This window comes from Oncorhynchus kisutch, unplaced genomic scaffold (assembly GCF_002021735.2).
Source record: "Oncorhynchus kisutch isolate 150728-3 unplaced genomic scaffold, Okis_V2 scaffold996, whole genome shotgun sequence".
NCBI lineage: Eukaryota > Metazoa > Chordata > Actinopteri > Salmoniformes > Salmonidae > Oncorhynchus > Oncorhynchus kisutch.
In genome coordinates this window covers 58,606-84,062 of record NW_022262941.1, presented here as the reverse complement: position 1 = coordinate 84,062, position 25,457 = coordinate 58,606, and the positions used below count along the sequence as shown (strand labels likewise).

The 25,457-nt window shown below is 45.1% G+C and overlaps 2 protein-coding genes across 6 annotated transcripts; both read right to left on the bottom strand.

Moving 5' to 3' along the window:
* Positions 1-1,089: 1,089 nt before the first annotated feature.
* LOC116352735 (BCL2/adenovirus E1B 19 kDa protein-interacting protein 2-like) lies at positions 1,090-14,950 on the bottom strand. Of its 5 annotated transcripts, none has more exons than XR_004207920.1 (10): positions 13,263-14,092; positions 10,604-10,684; positions 10,355-10,413; positions 10,006-10,263; positions 7,688-7,885; positions 6,395-6,497; positions 6,161-6,323; positions 3,240-3,326; positions 2,962-3,060; positions 1,090-2,855 (listed from the first exon to the last, which is right to left on the bottom strand). XR_004207920.1 is itself a non-coding variant. In XM_031817345.1 (10 exons), the coding sequence occupies exons 1-10, from the start codon at positions 14,817-14,819 to the stop codon at positions 2,831-2,833; spliced, it is 1,086 nt and encodes a 361-aa protein (XP_031673205.1). In that variant the 5' UTR covers positions 14,820-14,950; the 3' UTR covers positions 1,090-2,830. The 5 variants fall into 5 exon arrangements, 4 of the variants coding, with proteins under 4 accessions (XP_031673205.1, XP_031673204.1, XP_031673207.1 ...); XM_031817345.1 differs by lacking the exon at positions 13,263-14,092 and adding an exon at positions 14,776-14,950 and having other exon boundaries at positions 6,161-6,292; XM_031817344.1 differs by having other exon boundaries at positions 6,161-6,292; positions 13,263-13,620.
* Positions 14,951-17,296: 2,346 nt separating this feature from the next.
* On the bottom strand, positions 17,297-25,335 carry LOC109900261 (exopolyphosphatase PRUNE1). The gene is made up of 8 exons (XM_031817349.1): positions 25,145-25,335; positions 21,652-21,756; positions 21,348-21,550; positions 20,993-21,177; positions 20,722-20,880; positions 20,471-20,565; positions 19,422-19,580; positions 17,297-19,257 (listed from the first exon to the last, which is right to left on the bottom strand). Exons 1-8 carry the CDS (start codon positions 25,181-25,183, stop codon positions 18,826-18,828), a joined length of 1,377 nt encoding a protein of 458 aa, XP_031673209.1. The 5' UTR covers positions 25,184-25,335; the 3' UTR covers positions 17,297-18,825.
* Between the last annotated feature and the right edge of the window lie 122 nt (positions 25,336-25,457).

Here is a 25,457-nt window from a genome sequence, read left to right as displayed (position 1 = left end):
ACGGGGTGTTTAGTAGAGGACGTGTGAAGTCTACGGGGTGTTTAGTAGAGGACGTGTGAAGTCTACGGGGTGTTTAGTAGAGGACGTGTGAAGGCTACGGGGTGTTTAGTAGAGGACGTGTGAAGGCTACGGGGTGTTTAGTAGAGGACGTGTGAAGTCTACGGGGTGTTTAGTAGAGGACGTGTGAAGGCTACGGGGTGTTTAGTAGAGGACGTGTGAAGTCTACGGGGTGTTTAGTAGAGGACGTGTGAAGTCTACGGGGTGTTTAGTAGAGGACGTGTGAAGGCTACGGGGTGTTTAGTAGAGGACGTGTGAAGTCTACGGGGTGTTTAGTAGAGGACGTGTGAAGTCTACGGGGTGTTTACTAGAGGACTTGTGAAGTCTACGGGGTGTTTACTAGAGGACGTGTGAAGTCTACGGGGTGTTTAGTAGAGGACGTGTGAAGGCTACGGGGTGTTTAGTAGAGGATGTGTGAAGTCTACGGGGTGTTTAGTAGAGGACGTGTGAAGTCTACGGGGTGTTTAGTAGAGGACGTGTGAAGTCTACAGGGTGTGAAGTCTACGGGGTGTCCAGTAGAGGACGTGTGAAGGCTACGGGGTGTTTAGTAGAGGACGTGTGAAGTCTACGGGGTGTTTAGTAGAGGACGTGTGAAGGCTACGGGGTGTTTAGTAGAGGACGTGTGAAGGCTACGGGGTGTTTAGTAGAGGACGTGTGAAGTCTACGGGGTGTTTAGTAGAGGACGTGTGAAGTCTACGGGGTGTTTAGTAGAGGACGTGTGAAGGCTACGGGGTGTTTAGTAGAGGACGTGTGAAGTCTACGGGGTGTTTAGTAGAGGACGTGTGAAGTCTACGGGGTGTTTAGTAGAGGACGTGTGAAGGCTACGGGGTGTGAAGGCTACAGGGTGTCCAGTGTTTTTGAATAGTAATACTGAATGTACTTTATATCATCACCTATAACTCCAGTCCTAGCTCTTCTCAGAATAACCAGAAGTCTTAATTTGATACCTGAAGATGAATGATTCCATCTTCACTTATTTACTTAAGCTTCTTCAACAGAAAAACAAAAAAAGGAAAAAAAGCCCAAGACGAGTCCCATGATGACAACTTTATTTACATGAACAACTGGCAAGCAGACAGACCACTGGGACAAAGATGTGAATGCAGAGGGGTACGAAATAATCCCTGAAAAACAAGCAGTCAGACTCCAGTCGTGTTAACGAAGGACACCATATCTGAGGCCATTCAGTTTCTTCCTCCACAATGCAATACAATTCAGAGTATTTCAGAACACCCAGCTGACATGAGCGATACCAACCACCACCATATAATCTTACTGAATACTAATCTGATTTAATACTGAATGCATCATCGTCTCATGTATTTAAGATCTGTTAACTACCACCAGTTTTTTAAAGGAGTCTTTTGAGGACTTCTGTAGATTTAAAAACATCCCCAATATGGTGTTATAATTCAGTAGCAGTAACATTGAAAAACCCACAATTTCCTGTGGTAGAATTGTCATTGGTTGCACTAATTGCACTATTTGTCTACATAACCTGTTTGAAGTACTCATGACATTACCCTGAAGAAGGCACAGTGAAGCCGAAACGTTGGTAAATACCCAATAAATTACTGGGAGTTTATATATGGAGTGTGCGGCTTTATTTTGATAGCTTATCATTTTTTCGTTGTTAGTCTGCACCTCCACACAAACATTTTTTTCTGGGTGTGCGCCAGCTCATGTTTTTTATTAGCATAAAAGTCTAACAAAACAATACATTCAATAGCTCCCTTTTTCAGAAAAATGTTTTTCATTTTCAGATGAATATTCTTCATCATCCCTAATTAATGGACATGTCACTGTTCCTGTGTACGAGTTACAGTAAATGCAGGCAGCAGTATTCTTCTTCCATAGCTACCTCACTTCCTGTGGCTGCCATGTCCTGAATGCCTGCAACGTTTCCATGGTGACACCACTTCCTTTAAAATGGTGTAAAAGCCCTTACACGTGGTAACCAGTGCTCTAAAACAAATGTCTTAAAGTGAGAAGATCATTCAGCTATAGAAAGTATGGTTAGAAAATGACAATTCTAAAAGTACAGGTTGTTCAAGAGTTCTCTTCCATAAATATTTGCTCTGAGGGTAGGCTATAAAAAGGCTTAGGTTTACAAGGTCAGAATAATACAGTAAAATACGTCAGAATTTATGTAAATTCTGATTTATTTGATTAAATAGACTGTCTCCATCTTAACCTAAAGTATTTGTTGTGCATCAATCACATTTGAGTAAACATTAAAAAGGTGACATCCCAAAGTGTTGTACTTGGCACTAGAGTGCAGTAAGCCCTAACAGATAAAGCAGCAGTAAATGTCAATGTGAGCTCCAGTGAAGGCAACTGTAACAGAAAACCATCTGGACCTTTCATCTAAGTGTTATGTTGTGTTCAAACTGACTGTAGGTTGCTCCTTGACGACAGGTCCCACAAATCACTCTGGCATCAATACATATGATAGGGTTGCATTCAAGTACCACAAAATAGGGGCAGTTATGAAACTGTTGCAAAGCCAGTGGCTTGGAGAAGTGATCTTCTTTAGTGACATTACATTCAACGATGAATAAATTAAAGGTGTGTCTGTACACACTAAAAGTCTTTCATTTTCTGTACAACAAAAGTGTTGCACGTCCAAGCATACCTGCAGGTTGACATTTGGACTAGTTAACTTTTGAACTTTGATGGTAATTCAGCCCATAGTTCCCAGTCATCTGCTGTCTTCCCCTCCTTCGCCTATCCACTCTCAATGTCCACTCTTTGGCTTCCCGCGATATGTCCCTCACCCGTTCATCCTCGCATCATACCTAGAGAAAAAAGCACTTTTAATACGGGAATAATTATCCTACAACGTAAAAGTAAAATTGTAATAACTTCCAGGCTTCCATAGCTCTCGAGAACCCAGTCACTCACTCTCGGATGCTGTCGGGAATCTGCAGGCGTTCCATGGGGATGTACTCAGACAGCTCCTGCAGGCTGGGAATGAAGCGGATCTTCCGGCTGAACTTCTCACTGTGGAGGGCACAGGTCAGAGGTCAGAGGTTTGAGAGAACATCAGCATGGTCAAGGCATATGCTGCAGCTGGATCTTCACAACAGATGGAGTGGGACTCACTGAATCAGTGTGACTCGTTGAATCATCTGAGGACTGATGTGGTTCAAATGAAATATGACTTTAATGGTTCTGCTCACCTGATGAAAGGCTTGACGACAGTGATGAGTGCTTTGATGTACCAGGCAGGGTGGACCACAAAGAGCCCCTTCAGATCCTTCCTCAACCTGCCAGGAGAACCATCACCATGACTCCACAGGCATTACATTTACATGACTCATTTAATCCACATTATTCAGGGCGAGTTACAATACGTGTCAAATACGTAGGCGGAAACAACCACATGATATGAGTAACATAGTGACTGAGGCAGATTCTCTGGATGGAACACGGCGAATGTCTGATTTCCTAAACAATCCCCTAGGCCTGGGCAGAAACAACCACATGATATGAGTAACATAGTGCCTGAGGCAGATTCTCTGGATGGAACACGGTGAATGTCTGATTTCCTAAACAATCCCCTAGGCCTGGGAAGAAACCTGACATCAATGTCTGTTTCTCTGAGTCACCTGAAGAAAATCATACACTTAAGATGCCTCAGTAAACACCAACCTTAGTTGAATAGAATAAGAATGTTCATCCTATGAATGTTCCTCCTCTTAATGCCCTGGGAAGAGTGCCATGATATACGGCGTTGAGACCTGATTCTGATGATATGACTCAAAAGCTCACGGTCGCATAGCAACCGCATTTGCCTCCCTCCAAATTGAGCGCGTGAGGTAACGTCTGAGGGCTGGTTTTCTCAAAGACACCAGTGTCTGGAAATAGGTCTGGTCTCGTCCAAGTTCACCAGAAGACATGCTACAGATGTAGGGTCTAAATTGGATCACCCTTTTGCAGGATAACGTTCCTGTAATGCAGGACATTTTTTACGTAGTGTATTTGAGGTTTAAAAAGGCTTCTGACGTTTTGACTTGATTTTCCCTTACGAAAAATAAATCAACCCTTACACAAATGTCCATCAATTAAATTCCACATAATAATTCACATTTCCGGTTGCTTCAAGATTGTTTTTGTATTGTAGCAAACTGGCTCAAATTAAGATCCTGCATCTGTACCTTTGGCACTATAATTCCCTAAGGCAGGGTTTCCCAAACTTGATCCCCCCCTCCCTGGGAGAACGTTTTGGTTTTTGCCCTTACATTACACAGCTGATTCAGATAATCAAAGCTGGTGATGAGTTGGTTATTTGAATCATCTGTGTAGTGCTATGTCAACAACCAAAACGTGCACCCGGGTTTGGGAAACCACACCCTAAGGTATATTAGGAGCAAGATAATGGTCAACCTGATGTTTGGGAGGCCACTGTGGTATGCACAGTGAATGTGGTGGTTTATGTATGGGAACGTTATGCTGTGGAGTGTGGCCAGTGGCCAGGCATGCAGAGACTGAGCACTGAGCTGCCTTTATAAGGGCTATGGAAACATCTCAATGATAAGGAGGACCACATTACAGTAGAACCAACAGCACAGATACAGTATGAGACAAATGGCAAATATACCGACACGTGGATATACTTTAGTACACTTATTTTTGATTGGACTTTGTATTATTGATATTGATAATTGTACTGCGATGTTGAGAGAGCCAGCACACAAGCATTTCACTGCACCTTTTATACCTGCTGGAAACTGTGTACGTGACGAATACAATTTGATTTTGATTTGGCACACGCACACAGTCAGGGATCAGAGGGTTATCTGAGGAATGTCCGGAGGGGGCACTTCCCTGTGGTAGAGATCCTCACAGCCCTGAATCATTATACTACCCTGTGGTAGAGATCCTCACAGCCCTGAATCATTATACTACCCTGTGGTAGAGATCCTCACAGCCCTGAATCATTACACTACCCTGTGGTAGAGATCCTCACAGCCCTGAATCATTATACTACCCTGTGGTAGAGATCCTCACAGCCCTGAATCATTACACTACCCTGTGGTAGAGATCCTCACAGCCCTGAATCATTACACTACCCTGTGGTAGAGATCCTCACAGCCCTGAATCATTACACTACCCTGTGGTAGATATCCTCACAGCCCTGAATCATTATACTACCCTGTGGTAGAGATCCTCACAGCCCTGAATCATTATACTACCCTGTGGTAGAGATCCTCACAGCCCTGAATCATTATACTACCCTGTGGTAGAGATCCTCACAGCCCTGAATCATTATACTACCCTGTGGTAGAGATCCTCACAGCCCTGAATCATTATACTACCCTGTGGTAGAGATCCTCACAGCCCTGAATCATTATACTACCCTGTGGTAGAGATCCTCACAGCCCTGAATCATTATACTACCCTGTGGTAGAGATCCTCACAGCCCTGAATCATTATACTACCCTGTGGTAGAGATCCTCACAGCCCTGAATCATTATACTACCCTGTGGTAGAGATCCTCACAGCCCTGAATCATTATACTACCCTGTGGTAGAGATCCTCACAGCCCTGAATCATTATACTACCCTGTGGTAGAGATCCTCACAGCCCTGAATCATTATACTACCCTGTGGTAGAGATCCTCACAGCCCTGAATCATTATACTACCCTGTGGTAGAGATCCTCACAGCCCTGAATCATTATACTACCCTGTGGTAGAGATCCTCACAGCCCTGAATCATTATACTACCCTGTGGTAGAGATCCTCACAGCCCTGAATCATTATACTACCCTGTGGTAGAGATCCTCACAGCCCTGAATCATTATACTACCCTGTGGTAGAGATCCTCACAACCCTGAATCATTATACTACCCTGTGGTAGAGATCCTCACAGCCCTGAATCATTATAGCATTCCTGTGACATTCCACACGCGGGGAGGAGAAGCAGAGATATGACAGGAATAAGAGCCCTCCCATTACGTCCTCCCATTCTGTCCAATACCTGGACCACAGCAGTGCTATACAGAGAACCATAGGGCCACTTGCCCCCTCCTCTGGACTCTTTCAGTACAACAGCAGAGGGATCCTTGTGAGAGAAAGAGCAAGAGGAACATACTGTACCTTCTGTCAATGGAGGTGTAACACTGTCGCAGCCATTTGATGGCGGGCATCTTATTCCTGGGAGCCATGCTGCACAGGTACACCATGACATAGCCTTCTGACACCATCAGGTCCAGCGTCCCCACTATGTACCTGCAGCGTACACACACACCCAAATAACAAACTAAAACTACTTTGATTGTCATCTTTCATTGAGACCTCAACACCAGAGGGTGTTTGTCTGTCTACACTGACCTGAAGAGATTGTCCATGACGTACTCATAGTTCTCCACAGTGTTCTCTGGTAGGTAACAGGAGGAGAACGTGATGATGGCGTTCATAGCCTCCCCGTAATAACCTAGGAAACACAGAGGCATACCTCATGAGATACGGCACATGTATATCACATAGAATTGCATAGTGAAGAAAGACAAGTTCCAACTGTGGGAGTATAGACGGAGTACATGTTGAACTGCTATAGTGTTAAGTACTGCTAATGGGGGTCCTAATAAAATACTGAAATATTTAAGGTAAATGTATTTCTGTTTGAACTCTGTTGTTGTTTGACATCATGATGAGGTAACTTGATTGGGCCCAGTAAGGCTATTTATAAAATAGATACAATCTTATAGTCAAAGGAAGCCATCCTCCTCAACTTAACATACTATTATTTTAGGGGTATATACAGTAATATATAGATGGGGGATGGACTCTATAAGGTGTTGAAGGCATTCCACAGGGACACTGGCCCATGTTGACTCCAATGCTTCCCACAGTTGTATCAAGTTGGTTGGATGTCCTTTGGGTGGTGGACCTGGGATACACATGGGAAACCGTTGAGCGTGAAAAACACAGCAGCGTTGTAATTCTTGACACAAACCGGTGCGCCTGGCACCTACTATTTAAAGATATAGATTTTTTAAATGTAACCTTTATTTAACTAGGCAAGTCAGTTAAGAACAAATTCTTATTTACAATGACAGTCTACCCCGGCCAAACCCAGACGACGCTGGGCCAATTGTGCGCCGCCCTATGGGAATCCCACTCACGGCCGGATGTGATGCAGCCTGGATTCGAACCAGGGATTGCAGTGCCTTAGATCGCTGCGCCACTCGGGAGCAACCATACCCCGTTCAAAGGCACTTAAATCATTCACCTTCTGAATGGCACACATACACAATCCATGTCTCAATTGTCTCATGGCTGGAAAATCCTACTTTAACCTGGCTCCTCCCCTTCATCTACACTGATTGAAGTGGATTTAACAAGTGACATCAATAAGGGATCATAGCTTTCACCTGGATTCACCTGGTTAGTCTATGTCATGGAAAGAGCAGTTCTTAATGTTTGGTATATCAGATAGAATTACATAGTGCAACTGAAAATCATTCCCTTTCACTGAGGCCTGTCATTTTCAGCAAATGCATATAGTGGGAGCTACACAACAGATGCTGTGTCATATGCACTCAGCTGGACTCAGTTATGGAAGCATTGATTTTACAGGCTGGTCAAGTAGCTACTTGACAGTCAGCTTCAGCTGTGTCTGACCTCCGTGAGAGAGCACCTGGAGGTATGGCTCCAGGACACTCATGTTGACGTGGTACTCCTGTCCTGCGACGCAGAACCTTCTCCAGCGACGCCCCCTGTTGTCCACCTGGTCTAGCTCCATCGAGCCCATCTCTGCCTGCTCCATCACCGTGGTGCCTGAGACACCATCCTCCCCCCGGCCCAGCCGTGGCAGGTCATCTGGAGGGTCATCAGAGGTCAGATGAAGGTCAAGAAAAGTGGGATTAGATTGTGCAAGCATCATACCATTCCATTTCAGAATGGAATTCAACATAGAAAATGGAATGGAATAGAAGAATACTATGTTCCAAATTGGAATTTCTCTCTGTCTCTCTCCTACTCTCTGTTTTTTGACCTCCCACTACAGTTCATTCTACCCCCACACCCCCTCAGTCTCTCTCCTACTCTCTGTTTTCTGACCTCCCACTACAGTTCATTCTACCCCCACACCCCCTCAGTCTCTCTCCTACTCTCTGTTTTCTGACCTCCCACTACAGTTCATTCTACCCCCACACCCCCTCAGTCTCTCTCCTACTCTCTGTTATCTGACCTCCCACTACAGTTCATTCTACCCCCCACACCCCCTCAGTCTCTCTCCTACTCTCTGTTTTCTGACCTCCCACTACAGTTCATTCTACCCCCACACCCTCTCAGTCTCTCTCCTACTCTCTGTTTTCTGACCTCCCACTACAGTTCATTCTACCCCCACACCCCCTCAGTCTCTCTCCTACTCTCTGTTTTCTGACCTCCCACTACAGTTCATTCTACCCCCACACCCCCTCAGTCTCTCTCCTACTCTCTGTTATCTGACCTCCCACTACAGTTCATTCTACCCCCACACCCCCTCAGTCTCTCTCCTACTCTCTGTTTTCTGACCTCCCACTACAGTTCATTCTACCCCCACACCCCCTCAGTCTCTCTCCTACTCTCCGTTTTCTGACCTCCCACTACAGTTCATTCTACCCCCACACCCCCTCAGTCTCTCTCCTACTCTCTGTTTTCTGACCTCCCACGACAGTTCATTCTACCCCCACACCCTCTCAGTCTCTCTCCCCACCCTCATACATCCCACTTTCACTTTTACCTTCCCACTCCAGTTCGTGCAAGCCGTCTTTCTCTCTCATCCTCCCACTCTAGTTCTCTCTCACCCTTCCACTCCAGTTCTTGTCTCCTCTCTCACCCTTCCACTCCAGTTCTTGTCTCCTCTCTCACCCTCCCACTCCAGTTCTTGTCTCCCCTCTCACCCACCCACTCCAGTTATTGTCTCCTCTCTCACCCTCCCACTCCAGTTCTTGTTTCTTCTCTCACCCTCCCACTCCAGTTCTTGTTTCTTCTCTCACCCTCCCACTCCAGTTCTTGTCTCCTCTCTCACCCTCCCACTCCAGTTCTTGTCTCCCCTCTCACCCACCCACTCCAGTTATTGTCTCCTCTCTCACCCTCCCACTCCAGTTATTGTTTCTTCTCTCACCCTCCCACTCCAGTTCTTGTCTCCTCTCTCACCCTCCCACTCCAGTTCTTGTCTCCCCTCTCACCCACCCACTCCAGTTCTTGTCTCCCCTCTCAATCACCCACTCCAGTTCTTGTCTCCCCTCTCACCCACCCACTCCAGTTATTGTCTCCTCTCTCACCCTCCCACTCCAGTTCTTGTTTCTTCTCTCACCCTCCCACTCCAGTTCTTGTCTCCTCTCTCACCCTCCCACTCCAGTTCTTGTCTCCTCTCTCACCCTCCCACTCCAGTTCTTGTCTCCCCTCTCACCCACCCACTCCAGTTCTTGTCTCCCCTCTCACCCTCCCACTCCAGTTATTATTTCTTCTCTCACCCTCCCACTCCAGTTCTTGTCTCCCCTCTCACCCTCCCACTTCAGTTCTTGTCTCCCCTCTCACCCTCCCACTCCAGTTCTTGTCTCCTCTCTCACCCTCCCACTCCAGTTCTTGTCTCCCCTCTCACCCTCCCACTCCAGTTCTTGTCTCCCCTCTCACCCTCCCACTCCAGTTCTTGTCTCCTCTCTCACCCTCCCACTCCAGTTCTTGTCTCCTCTCTCACCCTCCCACTCCAGTTCTTGTCTCCCCTCTCACCCTCCCACTCCAGTTCTTGTCTCCTCTCTCACCCTCCCACTCCAGTTCTTGTCTCCTCTCCCACCCTCCCACTCCAGTTCTTGTCTCCTCTCTCACCCTCCCACTCCAGTTCTCGTCTCCTCTCTCACCCTCCCACTCCAGTTCTCGTATCCTCTCTCACCCTCCCACTCCAGTTCTTGTCTCCCCTCTCACCCTCCCACTCCAGTTCTTGTTTCTTCTCTCACCCTCCCACTCCAGTTCGTGCATGCTGTCAGGGAAGTTGCAGGACTCGCTGTCCGAGGGCGTCTCCAGGGCCTCCAGGTTGATGTCCAGCTCCGTGTCATCTTCGTCGGGTGAGAGGGCGGCGGCAGAGTACCCGGTGTCCCCTGACTTCACACTGCGGTCCGCTGAGTCGGTACGGGACAGGGTCAGGCTGAGGGTGGGCGCCACCAGACGCTTCTTCCTTATGGGGTTTTCTGACAGGGCCAGGCTGGTGGGTGGAGCTGGGGGAGTAGCACACAAACAGGTATTGTGGGATATGGTGCAGTACTTTTGGAATTAGGCCTTTGCAGACATATGGTATTAGGGATATACCTGGTCTCTCTGCATTTTCTCCTTGGGTCTCAGGACTATGGGAATCTTCAGGAAGAGGTCTAGGGGGGAATACAAAATAGTTGAAAAAGCTTAGTACTGCTTTCTTACCCGGTCATAACCAAAAAGCATTCTTTGCAGGGACCTAAAATATAATTTAAGATTGTCATCGTGAACAGGCTGGGGTTTACAGTTCATGAGGTCAGGGGGTAGGGGGTAGGGTTAAAGGTCAGGATTAGGTTTGTCTCTGACCTGGGGAACTCCTCATCCTGCCATTCCTCCCTCAGCTCCATGTCCTGGATGTAGGAAGCAGCCTTCGCCCCCTCTGGACTCCTACAGAACAGACAGCATGTCACAGTACATTCAATAGTCTTGCTGTACATGCTGTAATAATCAAAATATTCAACAACAGTCTATAGTCCTTAAGAGCTCAAATAAGACACAGTCTGACAGACACTCTGATGAAGGCCACTGCCCAAACGCATGTACCATGTTTTTAATGTGATGATACCAAATTAATAAAGTCTTTGTAAAGTGCCTGTCAAACATTACGCATGAATCACAAGGTTGAATCATTGCAATATGTTCATTGGTTACCAGGGGAGAACGACTGCCCCCTCTCATTGAAACCAGGAAGTTCAAGGCTGACTGTGGTACTGCAGGCATTGTTGGCAGAAAACAGGATTATAGGGATGGGCATTTGACATTTTTTTATTGTTCTTGTACACACATAATGTGCATTTATCTATATGTCACCAGTGTGAAACAATACCTAATTTATCATAACCATTAGTGCTATTTAAGATGAATTTATTGAAAGTGTAAAATCAACTGGTTATATTATATTGTGGAACACAATCTTCTAAAAGGCAGTAACCTCAGCAGGGGCGCTTGCATAGAAGCCAATGGCTGTGCAACAGCATAGCATTGGTTTGTTCATTTAACAGACAAGCCACTCTTACTTGCCAAGCCCTTAGCCAGTCAAGACACACCTTGCAAACAAGCACCCGCCCCACACACACACACTGAGAAGAGTCCTCAAGTTCTCCCTCACCTCACTCCAGTGCTCAGAGTACACAGACACAATCACGTCCAAGTACAGAAGAGCGAGAGAAAAACTAACAATGTAGGCTTGCAACTTGTCTTACTCCATGTGTGTCCTCTGGCTGTCATTGGTCTAGACTGCCTCGTGTGTGTCCTCTGGCTGTCATTGGTCTAGACTGCCTCTGCCAGTGCACACACTTGAGAAGGTTTCAGGACCACTGCAAGAGTCAAACAGCACCCTCTGTGACTGTGCCTCCAGTACTCCATGGAAGAGTGGTTCACAAAGTGGCCAACACACCCTTAGACCCACCAGCTGCATGCATAATGCACCCTTGGCACATATGTTCAGTATGTCTGCTGATCACTTCCCTATATTGTGTTAACGTTTCATTAGTGCTCTCCTGTCATATGAATTAGACTTTACGCACCGTAAAGGGGAATTGGGCTGTTAAAGTAATGACATGCATATAGCATCACACTGTAAAGACATACAAATAAAGAGTATAGACTCATTTGTAAACTGTCATAAAGGGGAATAGTCTTGGTTTAGAAGACCACCAGCTGCCACTTAGAAGTTAAAACAGAGTAATAAGCAAATGCTAGATGCATTTGGCAAAGATAAAATAATTATAATATGTCCAACTGTAGGCCCTATGTAAAAACAAATGAAGAATCATGAAACTACAGTAAGTTTATCCATATAGTTTAAGCACTTTTAGTGTCATTGCACAGTATTAACATGTTGTAAACTAACTTTGCACAACTGTGTTCAAGCCGTCAACTGGATTATACATTGCTTCCACATCAGTTTCCCCGTCTCCAACAACTTAGTTCTACTGTAGTTACACAATGCCTTTGTAAATAAAGAGACACGCCGATACACAATGCATAGCCTACCTTTCACCCTTTCCTCTGTATAAACGCGCACTCATGCAGACATCATGATTAAAAGATGAGTAAAAAAAAAACGTTAAAAAAAAGTTTATCAAGAAGATAAGTCATTTAAAAGTCGTCAATTGGAAACACTCCGACGTTCGCACAAGTGCAGTGTTCTGACGACCCAACCACACAGCAAACAATAAATTAGCTTAGCCAATCAGAGGGCTTTGTACGTGCTCGGCTGGTGACACGTTCACCACACCTGAGTGAGTGAGAACTTTCTGATCTATCACTCATCGCAACTTGTAAACACATCAAAATGAGCAGATCCGTAGATAAATAGTTGAGTATCTCAATGCAGCAGTCTCAAACTCTTACCACACTGAAAGGAAACACATTTCGGCAACAATAACAGTTCCTGTTTACTCAACTATCATTAAAAAAACGGTATTGCCTTCTCCTGATTTTTTAAAACGAGAATGACACATCAATAGGTCCCTCCCGAGAGCCTGTATGTCAATGGTTTAATGAGTCAACCCAGCTGAACTCGTGACAGTAAGGTTTAGCTGCGTTGGTTTGTGAGATGTGGTCTGAGTATAAACTCATTATCTATTTAATTATTTAAAATGTGGGCGTCCCCTTATGACGTGATCGTTGTGGCACTGAACACCTGAACATCTTGTGAGATTGGAGCATAGGGGGTTTAAAGGGTGTGTATGTGTATGCGTTTGTGTGTTGCAACCAACCAGTGAACAGATCTCAACTCAATTGAACACTTAAGGGAGATTCTGAGCGGCTCGTGAGACAGCGTTTCCCACCACCATCTACAAAACACCAAATTATGCAATGTCTCGTTGAATAATGGTGTCGCATCCCTCCAATAGCGTTCCAGACACTTGCAGAATCTTTGCCACGGCGCATTGAAGCTGTTCTGGCTCGTGGTGCCCAACGCAATATTAAGACACGTTTTGTGTATTTTGGCAGTTACCTGTAGACGCGTGTAAAAAAATCTGTTAATAGCTGCTCGTGGTGGGAAGGGAAGACAACCTCTGTGCTCTTGCATTGTTCCCGATGAAGCATGCCTAGGGTGTATACTCTGTGTTAAGGAAACCTGATATTGTAATGGCCACGGCCTGTAGAGGCAGTTATTGAAGCCTCTGCCTATAAGAGGACAGGAGTAGATAGCAGGGATTACCCTAACGCAAAGAAAGCTCCGATTCAAACTCCCTTTCCGCCAGCATTATGTCAAAATATGTTCCTTGATCACCAAATATGGAGTTACGCTGAGCAACCATCTCATTTACTCCCGTTACAGCCCGCAGCTAGTCCCGTAGCCTACTTCCAAAAAGCAACGGAAAAAATGCCTCTTTAACGCCAATAATCTATCTATACCTCCAACTCCAATCTATCCACCTCCGGCAGATAGATTGATGACAATATACAGAAGGGATATGGAAGGAATTCGGAGGCAACAAATGATGACATCAGAGATGCAGTGGCTGTCTTTCTGTACCTCGCAGTACAAGTATCAGACAGAGACTAAGATCCGTATGTTTCTTTCCAATTACCGGTATATTAATTATAGGCCTAAATCAAATGTATATCTAGTGGCATTATTACATCACCCCAGACACTGTTCGTGAATCTTGTCAACAGCTCACAAAATGGAAGTTTAAAGGTGGAAGTTGCCCTTTAGTCCATGTAAATCTTAGTTATAAAACTAACTTTGGCAATTACTAAACCCATGCATGAATCAACGCTTTGTCAGCTTTGCAAAGCCAGCGATTCAGCACTGAGGAAGTCATTAAAGCAGAGACTCCCAGGACGGATGGCATCTTTATCGTCACTACTGGCCTGGTTAGTGTCAGAGTAGCTTGTGACTTCCCAGTTCTCCTTTTGTTAACCCCTGTCCATTGTTCAGAGAGTAGGTCATATGACATGGAGTCTAGAGGGGTGTAAATGAGATAGATACAACACTCACACTTCAATACTCCATATTTCCCTCTAGCAATTGAAATCCACTACATATTTCCCTCTAACAATTGAAATCCACTCCATATTTCCCTCTAGCAATTGAAATCCACTCCATCTTTCCCTCTAACAATTGAAATCCACTCCATATTTCCCTCTAGCAATTGAAATCCACTCCATATTTCCCTCGAGCAATTGAAATCCACTACATCTTTCCCTCTAACAATTGAACTCCACTCCATATTTCCCTCTAGCAATTGAAATCCACTCCATATTTCCCTCTAGCAATTGAAATCCACTCCATATTTCCCTCTAGCAATTGAAATCCACTCCATATTTCCCTCTAGCAATTGAAATCCACTACTCCATCTTTCCCTCTGGCAATTGAAATGAGCTGAAACACTGACACCACTGTTTTTGTTTCAGGAAACCCACACCGCTATGAGCGTCACTTCACATTTGCTACACACACTGGTTGTGAAACTATGGGTTTCCACAGAATAAACTAGCAAAGTGGTTTAATCACTTACCCATTTAGCATGTACTGGTCCCCCTGCTCTGTATAGGTCCCCATATCATCCACCCTGTGAGTGAGATCAGATGATTATTTCAGCACTGAATGGGTACCTCCAGGAACTAGTGTTTCTTGCAAAACAAGACAGCCTGCTGGCTCATCTGCCTTTCTCATGAGGAAGTCTGTTGATGTGGGTGGGTGTGTTTGTGTGGATGTGTGTCTATGTCAGTGAATTCACCCTCTTCCTGTCCCTACAGGTTTTTCTGCATTTCAGCAGGACCTGTTGTGGTTGCTTCCCTATTACCTAAGGCTAAGCTCACCTGGGCAGCTATGGTGCTTAGTCGGCAGATTGAAACATGTTTAGCTAGAGCCTCGCAGATAGAAATGCACTGCATAGAATAAACAGAAACATTTGTACTCTGCATAATGGAGGCTTGTCCAGTCTATACATTTCATTTCTATCTGCAGCGTTCTAAACATTGCATCCCATTGAATGTGCCTCAGTTCTCCCAGTCAGGGAGGAGTTAAGGACAATAGGGAGGTAGACTTGGGCGATATTCCGTTTATACCAGGGTATTTAGAAAAATACCAACGGATGATTTTCAATACCATTATTTGGGTTGGGGCCACCAGCGCCTCGCAGGGCCTGCCACATTGCAACTTAACTATAAGAAATACATGATATCCAGCTCAGGGCTCCAGCATTTGGTTTGCTAACTTGCTAAGTGGCTAGATGTCAAGATCAAGCTTCTTGGTTACAGTAGAAACATTCAATGCCCTCCTGGATCAAAACCCCTGTTGCCTAATTTATTTTGTGCGTAAAGAATAAGTGTGCAATTCCAGTACAACACAAACCCCAGTATGGTACAGAAACAGTATGAACATTTGGATACGGCCAAACTCTAGAGGAAGGTAGACAGTAGATACCACACTGGGAGGAACCTCCATGGTCCCAACATCACAACTACTGAGTTGAAATAACATGGACAAAACAGGATAAGAAACTTTAATACTATTAAATCCTTTTCAACATTTCAGGTGAAACCATTACATTTCTAACTGTAAAACTTTAGTCAGCTGGTTTCCAAATGAAAGGTCAAACTGACATTTTTCACTTGATCGTCCTTCATAACATCTGCTAATGGTCTAACCTTGACTGAAATCTACCCTACCTTTCAGTGCAGATTATGGCTACATCTCAAACACTGTTCTCATCCGTTTAGAGCATTTTATGAAATAAACAGTCATTTAATTAGACTACATCAGGCCTGGAAGTACCTTGGTTCTGGGGAGTCCTAGTTTCAGATAAGAGATCAAAGTATTATATTCAAATTAACATGACATCAGCAATATCATTGGTACCAAGTGTTTTAACACAATCCAACGGAAGTTACTGTATAATTGATACAATTGCATTTAATCAGATAAATTATGTTTACATACATTTGCAGTATACAAAATCGGGGAAGATACAGTATTATAATGGTGTTTTGAATCAGAAGAACATTCCAGAACTGATTTATTCTCAATAAAACAGTCAAGGAATAATGTCTAGCTATCTCTAGCAATAACTATTCAACACAAACACTTTACTTCAACGTCAAACTGCTTATCAATTATGTCAAATCAACACTGCATATCATGCAGAGTAAGACTTCATTTGGACAGTCCATTTGTAGATGCTCTACAGACTATCACATTTCAACTAACTATGTACTAAACACCAACCTTAACCAAACCCTAAACTTAACTCTGACCCTAACCCCAACTCTAACTATTAACCCTTACCCTAACCCCAACTCTAACTATTAACCCTAACCCCAACTCTAACTATTAACCCTAACCCCAACTAACTATTAACCCTAACCCCAACTCTAACTATTAACCCTTACCAACTCTTAACCCTAACCCTAGCTCTAACTATTAACCCTTACCCTAACCCCAACTCTAACTATTAACCCTAACCCCAACTATTAACCCTAACCCCAACTCTAACTATTAACCCTTACCCTAACCCAAACTCTAACTATTAACCCTTACCCTAACCCCAACTCTAACTATTAACCCTTACCATAACCCTAACCCCAACTAACTATTAACCCTAACCCTAACCCCAACTCTAACTATTAACCCTAACCCAAACTAACTATTAACCCTAACCCTAACCCCAACTCTAACTATTAACCCTTACCCTAACCCTAACCCCAACTCTAACTATTAACCCTAACCCTAACCCCAACTCTAACTATTAACCCTAACCCAAACTAACTATTAACCCTAACCCCAACTCTAACTATTAACCCTAACCCTAACCCCAACTCTAACTATTAACCCTTACCCTAACCCTAACCCCAACTCTAACTATTAACCCTAACCCAAACTAACTATTAACCCTAACCCTAACCCCAACTCTAACTATTAACCCTTACCCTAACCCTAACCCCAACTCTAACTATTAACCCTAACCCAAACTAACTATTAACCCTAACCCAAATTAACTATTAACCCTAACCCTAACCCCAACTCTAACTATTAACCCTAACCCAAACTAACTATTAACCCTAACCCAAACTAACTATTAACCCTAACCCTAACTCTAACTATTAACCCTTACCCTAACCCTAACCCCAACTCTAACTATTAACCCTAACCCTAACTATTAACCCTAACCAACTCTAACTATTAACCCTAACCCTAACCAACTCTAACTATTAACCCTAACCCTAACCAACTCTAACTATTAACCCTAACCCCAACCCCAACTCTAACTATTAACCCTTACCCTAAGCTTAGTAAGCAGTTGCTTATCAACAGATAGTTTGACCATCTACAGCTGGACTATCCAAATAAAGTGGGGCCACATATTGGTTTAGGCATCTATCACAAAGATCTTCCTATACACATTAGTATAGGGCACAGTGCCTAAAGGTCAAGATCAAGCTTCTTGGTTACAGTAGAGACATTCAATGCCCTCCTGGATCAAGATCCCTGTTGCCTTAGTAAGCAGACCACATATTGGTTTAGGAATCCATCACAAAGATCTTCCTATACACATTAGTATAGGGCACAGTGCCTAGAGGTCAAGATCAAGCTTCTTGGTTACAGTAGAGACATTCAATGCCATCCTGGATCAAGATCCCTGTTGCCTTAGTAAGCAGACCACATATTGGTTTAGGCATCTATCACAAAAATGTTCACATACACACTAGTCTAGGCTGCACACACACTCTTGGGGAGAAGAGAGAGTGGATCTATTTTCTCAAATCTACATTTCCTGGAAACATAACAACGGAGTATTTTTCCATGAACAGAGTTCCCAATTAAATGTCTTATTCCCATTCAAGGATGAAAGCATCGGTGTCACTAATATTTTTTTATTTAACCTTTATTTAACCAGGCAAGTCAGTTAAGAACAAATTCATATTACAATGATGGCCTACCCCGGCCAAACCTTAACCCGGACGACGCTGGGACAATGGACTCCCAATCACGGCCAGTTGTGATACAGCCAGGAATCAAACCAGGTTCTGTAGTGACGCCTCTAGCACTGAGATGCAGTGCCTTGGACCGCTACGCCACTCAGGAACCCCCTCCCCCCATATAAAGCACGGGTGTCACTAATGTAAAGCACAGGGTTCACTAACGTAAAGAACGGGTGTCACTAACGTAAAGCACAGGGTTCACTAACGTGAAGAACGGGTGTCACTAATGTAAAGCACAGGGTTCACTAACGTAAAGAACGGGTGTCACTAACGTAAAGCACAGGGTTCACTAACGTAAAGCACGGGTGTCACTAACGTAAAGCACGGGTGTCACTAACGTAAAGCACGGGTGTCACTAACGTAAAGCACGGGTGTCACTAATATTTTCAATGCATTTCCATCATCTCCAATATGATTGCCAGTGGATTGTTTACTCCTCTGGATTGGGAACAGTGTGCCTCCCAGTCCTCGTCCCAGCGGATCAATGTTGTGCCGAGCTCAACACCCTGCACAGTCACAAACAATCTGTACTGACTGGTCTGAATCCTGTTGCGAGAACTCTGGCCATCCAGCTGTTATACAGGTTAGTGAGCTTGGGTGCTCCGCTGACCACCAGGAGTGTGAGTGACATTAGAGTCCCCTGCGTTCTCCTCTTCGCTGGCCATCTTGCTGAACTTCTCCGTCAGAGCTTCAGCGCTGATCTTGGGCAGTCCGTTGTCAAGGGGACAGCCCTCCACCAGACTGTTCATAGGGGTGGGGGGGAAGTAGGAGTCCTCCTCTATCCCAGCGTCCTCAGTATATGCTCGTTGCTGTGGTACCTCGTAACTCTCCTCTAGGGTCCCACAATGCACCTCTCTTCGCTCCCTGTCCCTCAGGAAGTCCTTGATGATGGGCAGCACCTTCTTCCTGGAGGCCAACGTGTTGCCCTGGAGGTAAGCCCTGATGTCCGAGTAAGGGCTGCTCATTGGACTCAGGCTCAGACTGGGTCTCCGGGCTTGCTCCAAGGCTTGGCTCATCTGCAGGACAACAAAGACCATTCAGTTGATCATGTAAAAAAATACATTGTAAAAAACAACCCTGGCAACCCAAAGCTTACTATCAACTCTTCATAATGACTTACTTTAACTCTAGATAGTCAACTCTATGGGATCATGTCTGATTGGGGTGGTGTAGTTCCTACCTCCCCCCTGTAGAGGGTGCTCGAGCTGTAGACGGCCAGCTGCCTGAAGGGCTCCTTGTTATCGTTGAAGGAGATCGTCATGGCCACCACCAGGTTGTAGCTGTGCTTGTGGCAGAACTCACAGAGCTCTTGCTGTAAGCTTTGTCTCTGTAGAAAAGCCTGAGGGACAACATTTATAGATATTACAGTTTGTTTGTGAATCTCAGTATAAACTCAAGTGCAGCTGTTGAGTCCCTTTATAAGTTCACATGAAGAGACAGGCACAGGGTTAGTGCCTTTTTACTTGTGGGTGGTTCCACCTGATTGGACATGTGGGGGGGTGATCTTCATGAACTAGGTGAAACATCCCACCTTCACATTTGAGTGTCTGAAGGGTGCGTCAGGCAGTAACACAGGGAAGTGTCTGAAGGGTGCGTCAGGCAGTAACAACAGGGAAGTGTCTGAAGGGTGCGTCAGGCAGTAACACAGGGAAGTGTCTGAAGGGTGCGTCAGGCAGTAACACAGGGAAGTGTCTGAAGGGTGCGTCAGGCAATAACACAGGGAAGTGTCTGAAGGGTGTGTCAGGCAGTAACACAGGGAAGTGTCTGAAGGGTGTGTCAGGCAGTAACACAGGGAAGTGTCTGAAGGGTGTGTCAGGCAGTAACACAGGGAAGTGTCTGAAGGGTGTGTCAGGCAGTAACACAGGGAAGTGTCTGAAGGGTGTGTCAGGCAGTAACACAGGGAAGTGTCTGAAGGGTGTGTCAGGCAGTAACACAGGGCAGTGTCTGAAGGGTGTGTCAGGCAGTAGCACAGGGAAGTGTCTGAAGGGTGTGTCAGGCAGTAGCACAGGGAAATGCTCTGATAACTTGAGGACTGTGTTCAGTTTAGATCTGAAGTGAGATTCTGTAAAGAATTCATAGGTGAAATGTGCATTGTGAAATGTGCATTGTGAAATGGCATACTGCAGTCGAACTGGGTACATGATAGTATTTGAACCATGGTATTATCCACCAGTAGCAGGTGTAACCTTGTGTTGCATCACATTTTGAATAGTTAAGATGCACACCCACCTCCAGTGTCATATATATCACACTGACTGCCAGTTTTAAATCTCCTTCCGATGCCACCTTCATGTCTTTCAGAAGCATCTGTTCTGTGGTAAGACCTGGGCACAAGGGAATACGAGCAAAAAACATTGTAGGTCTCCCTCTCCTTCATACTTAAACATGGCATTGATATCATGGGATGCCCATCGTTCTAATCTGAGAAAAAAATCACATCCACAAGGCTGAGCTTCAGGTATTAATCCTGGGGTGTTTACCTGACACGTCAAATTTAGCATTCTGCAAGGACTGGAAGAGGACGCCCCTTGGTGGCAGGTTGGGGAAGTGCGTCTCCAGGAGGCCAGCGTACTGGCTGTCTTTAGGGGTGACTTTCCCTGCCTCTGGGGCCATGTTCACACAGTCTAACACTATGGTGCCTGTGATCACAAAGAACAGGATGTCAGTCTCATCACACAGTGACGCAGTTAAAGGCATAGTTCACTTAATACTGACATGATTTCCACATACATCAGTTATATTTATGGTTACCATATAAGAGCTGGGCCACCTGTTGGTCGAGGACTTCAGGGGCTTTCTGGATGATCCGTTCTGCCACCAGGGTGGAGCAGGAGCCTACCGTCTCCACGGTAACGGGACAGGAGGGAGAGGGCTTCCTCTCCAGGAGGTGATGGTCGATCACCTCCAACACCGCCTCTTCTAGATCACAGTCAGAGCTGCAACAGACAACCACACAGTCAGTAAGGGACTTTAGTCAAGCTATTTCAAGGAGTCTCTAGGTCAGTGTATCTTTTATAGAGATACAGGTGATGATCACATGGGGAAGTGTTTACGTCCTGGATGACTGTCAATGGACAGAGGTTAAGGTGTCACGGTTGACCCTGACCTGGGCAGCACGTTGTGGTCCACCAGTGTGAGGTCCAGCCGGCCGGCCCGGTGTAGACTCCCCAGGTCCACCTCGTCCCGGAACACCAGGTCATCCTGGGAGAGGCCACTCTCTCTCAGCAGGAAGGCATTGTCCGTGCGCAGCGGGAACTCTTGCCGGGGAATGTTCAGAACAGGAAGAGGAACTTTCCCAGAATCAAGTGTCTGGGAGGGGAGAGAGAGGTGTTATAACACCTGACGCTGGCTCTGTTGAACCATTCTCAACACATGGGTCGGGTCCAAATGATGGATTGGGTTACTCTCACCTTGGACAGGAAGTATGCGTAGGCCAGAGCTGACACCATGGAGTCCAGGTCACAGGCCTCATTCCCCAGGACCACATGGAACCCTGGGCTGCCCTCTGCGTTCCCCTGAGGGGAGAGTGGGATGAATACAGTCACAAGAATATCCAACTCCTATGAGGGGATTTACCATGAGAAAATACAGGTCAGTCTATCCATTACTCTTGTAATGAGCCTTCAAAGGCAATCAGATGCGTCTTAGTGAGTGGACAGTGCTATGTGGACAGATTGTGTGTGTGTGTGTGTTGTAATGTCAATGCACATCATGATGATGCTGATCACAGGAGATTAGGTACTCTCGGTTCTGCACAATGTCCCCCATCCTAGAGTAAAACCCTGGACACTGTTTGAATAGCCTTCTGAAGGGTCAATGGCAGATCCCAGTGTAGCCTAAAGTGGATGAGCTAAGGGCTGACTTCATTCCCCTGCCTGAAGGCTTTGGCTAGCTCTTTGTCAAATAGCCTTAGGCTAATTCCATTAATGACCTCAGTAGAGCAGACTGTGATGTAATGGCTAAGCTACATGACGGCCTGCTAACTCCACTACGTGTTTTTGTTGAATGTTTTTAATGTGGAGTTGAGAAACAAGTAGGGTGTTTCATTTTCCCAGAGCATGGCCGTCTGTGACAGCAGCACGAGTCATGGGTGCCAGAGCTAGGGGCTAACAGAGACAAAAGCCGGTCATGTGACAATTAGCCAGTCTACAGCCTGAAGCCTAGCAGCAGGTAGCCTAGCAGCAGGTAGCCTAGCAGCAGGTAGCCTAGCAGCAGGTAGCCTAGCAGCAGGTAGCCTAGCAGCAGGTAGCCTAGCAGCAGGTAGCCTAGCAGCAGGTAGTCTAGCAGCAGGTAGTCTAGCAGCAGGTAGTCTAGCAGCAGGTAGTCTAGCAGCAGGTAGTCTAGCAGCAGGTAGTCTAGCAGTTAAGAGCATTGGGCCAGTAATCGAAACGTTGCTGGTTCAAATCTACGAGCCTACTAGGTAAAAAAAAATATCGATGTGCCCTTAGAGCAAGGCACTTAATCCTAATTGGTCCTGTAAATCGCTCTGGATAAGAGTGTCTGCTAAAATGTTCCCAGTCAGTGAGAGGGGATCATTAACACCCCCCCAACACTCAGTAGTACTGTATGGAGGTATAGGGAAGGGACATCAGCCATCTGTTGCAGATCAAGAGTAAACAGAGTACTGAAGTAACTCAACTAGACAGGTGAAAGAAAATTCTCAGGGAACATCAATGATACAACCCAGTCTCATCTATCCACGATACAACCCAGTCTCATCTATCCACGGTACAACCCAGTCTCATCTATCCACGGTACAACCCAGTCTCATCTATCCACGGTACAACCCAGTCTCATCTATCCACGGTACAACCCAGTCTCATCTATCCACGGTATAATCCAGTCTCATCTATCCACGGTATAATCCAGTCTCATCTATCCACGGTATAATCCAGTCTCATCTATCCACGATATAACCCAGTCTCATCTATCCACGGTATAATCCAGTCTCATCTATCCACGATATAACCCAGTCTCATCTATCCACGGTATAATCCAGTCTCATCTATCCACGGTATAATCCAGTCTCATCTATCCACGATACAACCCAGTCTCATCTATCCACGGTACAATCCCAGTCTCATCTATCCACGATACAACCCAGTCTCATCTATCCACGATACAACCCAGTCTCATCTATCCACGGTATAATCCAGTCTCATCTATCCACGGTACAACCCAGTCTCATCTATCCACGGTATAATCCAGTCTCATCTATCCACGGTATAATCCAGTCTCATCTATCCACGATATAACCCAGTCTCATCTATCCACGGTATAATCCAGTCTCATCTATCCACGATATAACCCAGTCTCATCTATCCACGGTATAATCCAGTCTCATCTATCCACGGTATAATCCAGTCTCATCTATCCACGGTACAACCCAGTCTCATCTATCCACGGTATAACCCAGTCTCATCTATCACGGTATAATCCAGTCTCATCTATCCACGGTATAATCCAGTCTCATCTATCCACGGTATAATCCAGTCTCATCTATCCACGATATAACCCAGTCTCATCTATCCACGGTATAATCCAGTCTCATCTATCCACGATATAACCCAGTCTCATCTATCCACGGTATAATCCAGTCTCATCTATCCACGGTATAATCCAGTCTCATCTATCCACGGTATAATCCAGTCTCATCTATCCACGGTATAACCCAGTCTCATCTATCCACGGTATAATCCAGTCTCATCTATCCACGGTATAATCCAGTCTCATCTATCCACGGTACAACCCAGTCTCATCTATCCACGGTATAACCCAGTCTCATCTATCACGGTATAATCCAGTCTCATCTATCCACGGTATAATCCAGTCTCATCTATCCACGGTATAATCCAGTCTCATCTATCCACGGTATAATCCAGTCTCATCTATCCACGGTATAATCCAGTCTCATCTATCCACGATATAACCCAGTCTCATCTATCCACGGTATAATCCAGTCTCATCTATCCATGATGTTTTCAGATTGATACAGAAGGAGTGGAAGCCACTGTTACCTATTGAAATGCACCTCACCTGTCTTTCAGTTCCCATTAGACTTTTCTCTCAACCCAGCCTCCCCATGTACACACTGGATAGTACATCTGTGTTGGTGCGGACTTCTCTTCCCCCTCACTGAACACCGAGTAAATAAGGTGTGACGCTCTGAGGCGCTATAAACACCATCTGGTCTCACTAATCTTGATAGGGCTTGTTTTGAACCCAAACAGTACTCTTTTCACTTAAGGTCAAGAGCACGACATCAAGACCCTGAAATTAAAGCCATCGTGTAACTTTAAGTGTGGCAGACAATCAAAGCAAAAAAATACACCTGACAGGCACCTGACAGGCAGCTGACCCTACAAGAAATGTACTTTCATGGCCCATTACAATTGAACAATTATATTTGTTTGAATATCACAGAAATATATTAATGCAATATATCATGCAACATAATGAAGCAGTGTATGAGTTACATTTAACGCAATTATGTGATCACGTGACAATGCTAATTTGCCTGGCTAGCCAACTAGCTAGCTGTAATTACAGTCTATGTACAGTACAGTTCAAATGTAGTTAGTGTACGGTGACAACTGTCTGTCTGATCTAATTTGAGGCGCATGCACGAGCCCACAAGCAACACCGGGACCATACGGCAGGCTGCTGTCACATTGCTTTTCAATGACAAGTCTTTCGACTTGATCTAGTCGGAATTTAATGTCTAGCTAGCTTTCTCCTGATCTCTGAAAACCCCACTAATTTAATTTATCCATCAAATGTACATGTCGAAGTTATTTAGAAGACTACATAACTAGCTAACGTTAGCCGTAAAGACAAACTAAACATTGAAAATGGATAAAGCAAGCAAACGGCGCGACCACCAGAAACCGTCGATGTTCCTACCGTCAGCTCATTGCGACAGCTTTTTAAAAATATATCCATGGTTATTGGATGCACTACGTAAAGACAGTCTGAAATTAGAGTTTTCTAGTTGTCTTTGTTGCATAGAGCTCACGTTAGCTGTATCTGCACGTCTCAGGAATAAAAAGACTGCACTGTAAGTTTGAAATGTTTAATGTCCAAGAGTCGTGCGTGACTCGTCTTGGGCTGACGTGACGTTCAAAGACGGGACGTAGTATTATGGGTAGTGTAGTATCAAATATTGGTTTACAAACTTGTAGTTTCAAAGAGAACGTTTGTAGCAAAGATTTTTATA